The sequence below is a fragment of the Onychostruthus taczanowskii genome, unplaced genomic scaffold, assembly GCF_017590055.1.
Source record: "Onychostruthus taczanowskii isolate IOZ18803 unplaced genomic scaffold, ASM1759005v1 scaffold394, whole genome shotgun sequence".
Taxonomy (NCBI): Eukaryota; Metazoa; Chordata; class Aves; order Passeriformes; family Passeridae; genus Onychostruthus; species Onychostruthus taczanowskii.
Genome location: NW_024501393.1, coordinates 77,087 through 81,949, shown reverse-complemented (window position 1 = coordinate 81,949; position 4,863 = coordinate 77,087). Strand labels below are relative to the sequence as shown.

Genomic DNA, 4,863 nt, shown 5'->3' with positions numbered 1-4,863 from the left:
ACTTGGGGGGGGGGGGGGGGGGGTCAGCCAGCCCCAGCCCCCCCCCCCGGTTATTTAGGGGGTCACCCCCACCCCCCAAACCCAGCGCTCACCTGGGCAGAGCCCCCCACGCTCCCAGGGGTGCCCCGGGGGGGGCAGCAGCATCTCGGGGTCCCCCTCTGCCTCGGGGGGGGCTGCGGGACCCCAAATCGGGGGGAGCCCGGCCGGGCCCTTCCCGGGGAGAACCTGGGGGGGGAGGGGCACACAGGTGAGGGGGTGGCACCGCCATGGGGGGGTCCCAACCCTCCCCTCCCCGCACCATGTTTTGGGGTGCGTTCCCCCCCTTACCGTGCTGGGGGGGCCCCTCCGGAGGAGCTGAGCCTGCAACAGCCCCAGGCGGTGCCGCTCGCGGGCCAGCTGGGGGGGGACAGGTTTGGGGGTCACACACGGGCTGGGGGGGACACGGGGGGGGCACGGGGCTGGTCAGGTGATGATTTGGGGGCACACAGGTTCGGGGGGGTCCTGGATCTGGCGGGGATGGGAGTGGCACAGGTTTGGAGGGAGGAGGTTTTTTTTGGGGAGGGATTTGGGGGTCTCAGGGGGGGTTTTGGGGGTCCCCTCACCTGCTGCTCCAGCTCCTGGATCCTCTCCAGCTGCCGCAGGCACTGAGCCACCTCCCCCGGCTCACGGCGGAGGAATTTTGGGGGGGGGGATTCTCAAGAGGGAGGCCCCCCCCCGGGGGGAGGGGAAGGTGTGAAAGGTGGGGAGGGGTCTCACCGTGCGCCGGGGGCAGCCGGGTTCGCATCACCAACACCCCGGGGTGCTGCACCTGCAGCAGGGGGGGGCACGACCCCCCCTCGGGCGGCACCTGTGGGTTTGGGGGGGGGAGGGGGAGGGGGAGAAGGTGACCCCCCCATCCTGAGTCAGACCCCCCCCCTCCCCAAATTTGTGTTCCTCCGTCCCGCACCTGGGCGCTCCGAGGGACGCCCCCCTCAGCGCGGGTCAGCACCGTGGGCCGCTCCTGGGGGCTGCGGGGGGGGCGGCGCTGCCTGGGGGGGGGCAGGGGTGAGACCCCCCCCAAAGACACACCGAGGGTCCCCCCCAAACCCCCCCGGGTGACAGCCGCGTGTGCCAGGCCTGGACACGTGTCCCCTGCAGGTCCTGCGTCACCGCCGGAACCCGCGGGGGGGGGGACAGCGGCCCAGTTACCCCCCCCAGTACATCCCAGTGCTCCCAGTATGGGGTGAGCCCGCTCCCATCTTCCAGTGGCACTGCTCATCCCAGCCACCATCACCCTGCTGAGCTCCCAGTACATCCCAGTCCCTCCCATTGTCATCCCAAACCCTCCCAGTAAGCACCGAGTCATTTCCAGTATCCCCAGTCCCCCCCAGTCCTTCCCAGTCCCTCCCAGTCTATCCCATTGTCTTCCCAGTCTCTCCCAGTAAGCACCGAGTCATTTCCAGTATCCCCAGTCCCCCCCAGTCCTTCCCAGTCCCTCCCAGTCTATCCCATTGCCTTCCCAGTCTCTCCCAGTAAGCATCAAGTCATTTCCAGTATCCCCAGTAAGCCCCGGTCCCCCCCAGTCCCTCCCAATCCATCCCAGTCCCTCCCATTGTCATCCCAAGTCTTCCCAGTCATTTCCAGTTTCCCCCAGTTCTTTCCAGTATCCCCAGTCCATCCCAGTCCCCCCCAGTCCCTCCCAGTCTTTCCCAGTCCATCCCAGTGCATTCCCAGTCCATCCCACTCCTTCCCAGTTTCCCCAGTAAACCTCAGCCCGTCCTCCAGTGCCACCCACTCCAATCCCAGTCCCTCCCAGTCCCTCCCAGTCCCTCCCAGTCCCTCCCTCCAGCCCCTCCCAGCACTCCCCAGTCCATCCCAGTCCCTCCCAGTCCCCTCCAGAGCCCTCCCAGTCCCTCCCAGTGTATTCCCAGTCCATCCCAGTCCCTCCCAGTCTCACCCAGTATCAATCCTGGGCCCCCCAGTCCCACTCAGCATCACGCCAGTGCCCTCCAGCATGCTCCCAGTGCCTCCCAGCGTGCTCCCAGTACACCCAGTGTGCTCCCAGTCCCTCCCAGTGCTGCCCAGTCCCTCATAGCATGCTCCCAGTCCCTCCCAGTTTGCTCCCAGTGCCCCCAGTCCCTCCCAGCGTGCTCCCAGTGTGCTCCCAGTGCCTCCCAATCCCCTTCCCAGTTTCCCCAGTAAACCTCAGCCCGTCCTCCAGTGCCAGCCACTCCAATCCCAGTCCCTCTCAGTCCCTCCATTTTCCCATCCCCGTGCTCCTCCAGCCCCTCCCAGCACTCCCCAGTCCATCCCAGTCCCTCCCAGTCCCCTCCAGAGCCCTCCCAGTCCCTCCCAGTGTATTCCCAGTCCATCCCAGTCCCTCCCAGTCTCACCCAGTATCAATCCTGGGCCCCCCAGTCCCACTCAGCATCACGCCAGTGCCCTCCAGCATGCTCCCAGTGCCTCCCAGCGTGCTCCCAGTACACCCAGTGTGCTCCCAGTCCCTCCCAGTGCTGCCCAGTCCCTCATAGCATGCTCCCAGTCCCTCCCAGTTTGCTCCCAGTGCCCCCAGTCCCTCCCAGCGTGCTCCCAGTGTGCTCCCAGTGCCTCCCAATCCCTCCCATTCCCTCCCACTGTGCTCCCAGTGCCTCCCAATTCCTCCCAGTCCCTCCCAGTTTGCTCCCAGTGCCTCCCAGCGTGCTCCCAGTCCCTCCCAGTGCCCCCCAGTGCCTCCCAATCCCTCCCAGAGTGCTCCCAGTGCCTCCCAATCCCTCCCAGTCCCTCCCAATCCCTCCCAGCATGCTCCCAGTCAACCCCGGTGTGCTCCCATCCCTCCCAGTCCATCCCAGTGGCTCCCAGTCCCCCCCAGTCCATCCCAGTGGCTCCCAGTCCATCCCAGTGGCTCCCAGTCCATCCCAGTGGCTCCCAGTCCATCCCAGTGTGCTCCCAGTCCCTCCCAGCCTGCTCCCAGCGTGCTCCCAGTCCCTCCCAGCCTGCTCCCAGCGTGCTCCCAGTCCCTCCCAGCCTGCTCCCAGCGTGCTCCCAGTCCCTCCCAGTCCACCCCAGTGGCTCCCAGTCCACCCCGGTGTGCTTCCAGTCCCTCCCAGTCCATCCCAGTCCCTCCCAGTCCATCCCAGTGGCGGCACCTGGCTCCCAGTGCCCCCGCTCACGGGTCCCGGGTGCCCGCCATGGCTCTGGGCCACACCGGGCGCTTCCACCTCCGATTTATAGACGGGAAACCACAGCCCTGAGTCACGGCGGGGGCGGGGGGTCGGGATGGGCCCCCCCAGACCCAAACAGACACCCCAAAAGGCAGAGAAATGCCCCAAAAGGGCAGAGAAATGCGCTGAAATGTGTGGGATGAAGGTGGAGAAATGGCACAAACTGGGAGGGTAGAGACAGCCCGAAGCCATCACGGCAAGACACCCCAAAAAGTAGGGAAATTACCCTAAAAAAGCCAGATAGAAACACCCCAAATTGGGCAGAGATATTGGGAAATGCCTCGAAAGAGCTGGGCAGAGACACCCCAAAACAAGCAGGGAGAAATTCCTTAAAACCCACAGAAATGCCCCAAAATGGTGCCACGCTCAGCTGGGCAGAGACACCCCCAAAATGCAGAGAAATGGCCCCAAATGATGAGGCACAGACCCCCCAAACCGGCCCTAAAATGCTAACAAATGCCCCAAAACAAGAGAGCAAAAACGCCCCAAATGCCCAGACAGAGACGTCCCAAAACGAGGAGGAAAGTCCCAAAATAACACAGACAGCCCAAAATGGCCAGAGCCATCCCAAAACGAGACAAAACACCCAAAAATGGTCAAGGACACCCTAAAACGAGGTCCCAAAACGAGGAGGAATGTCCCAAAATAATGGCACAGACAGCCCAAAATGGCCAGAGCCATCCCAAAACGAGACAAAACACCCAAAAATGGTCAAGGACACCCTAAAACGAGACAAAACGACCCAAAACAGCCAGGCAGAAACACCCTAAAAATGGCCATAAAGAGGAAATTCAAAATGTGGAGAGATGCCCCAAAACAACCCAGATTTGTCAGGCAGAGAAACCCCAAAACGTCTGAACAGAGAGTCCCCAAAATGAGGAGAAACACCCCAAACCAGCCAGGCAAAAAAACCCCTAAAAAGCAGAGATTCACCCAAAAATGGCCAGGAAGAAACGCCGCAAATCGAGCAGGCTGAGCTGCGCCAAAACGAGGAGAAACGCCCTCAAATTCAATAAAACACCCCAAAACTGCTGGGCAGGGATACCCCTAAAGCAGCCAGGCAGAAATCCCCCCAAAAATGATGTCTTGAAGCGCTTGGGGTCCCAAAAAATGCAGGAGTTTGTCCCCCCGCCACGTCCCATCCCCCACAAACGCCACCGAAACGCCCGAAATGCCCCAAAATGACGCTGGCGGAAAAAGCAACTTGAACACCTCCTCCAAATGGCCCCAAATCTCTTGGGTACCCCCAAATCCCTAAAATCTGCTGAGGTTTTTAAATCTCCCCCCCCTTTTAAAAGCTCCCCCCCGGCACCTCCAAATTTTGGGGGCTTTTTCCACCCGCAGGCCCCCCGAGTTTCGCCCCTTTTTTTTTTTTCCACCCCAAAATCCACTCGGTTGAAAGTCAGGTTTTGATGTTTTCCAGCCCCGAATCGGTCGGGTTTTACCCCAAAACCGTTCTGGGTGTACCACCCGGGACCCCTCCCCATTTTTTGGGGTGGGTTTGGGTGTTTTTCCACCCCTCGGGACTTCCCCAGCTCGAAGAGAGGTGAAACCGAACCCGAGCCGGCAGGAAATAAGGGAGGGGGTGCGGTGGATTTTTGGGTGGGGGTGGAGCAGAGCAGGTGCCTGGCCCCCACCCCCCCCCACCCCACCGGGACCCCCA

The 4,863-nt window shown here is 62.4% G+C and overlaps 1 protein-coding gene across 1 annotated transcript in view; it reads right to left on the bottom strand.

Annotated features, from left to right (window-relative positions):
• LOC121340074 (forkhead box protein P3-like) overlaps positions 1-3,169 on the bottom strand; it is a 5,075-nt gene extending 1,906 nt beyond the window's left edge. The window contains 6 exon segments of the mRNA XM_041412472.1: positions 93-225; positions 328-396; positions 603-754; positions 757-847; positions 947-1,007; positions 3,150-3,169. Of these exon segments, the coding sequence (XP_041268406.1) occupies positions 93-225; positions 328-396; positions 603-754; positions 757-847; positions 947-1,007; positions 3,150-3,169 (526 nt within the window).
• Positions 3,170-4,863: the final 1,694 nt, after the last annotated feature.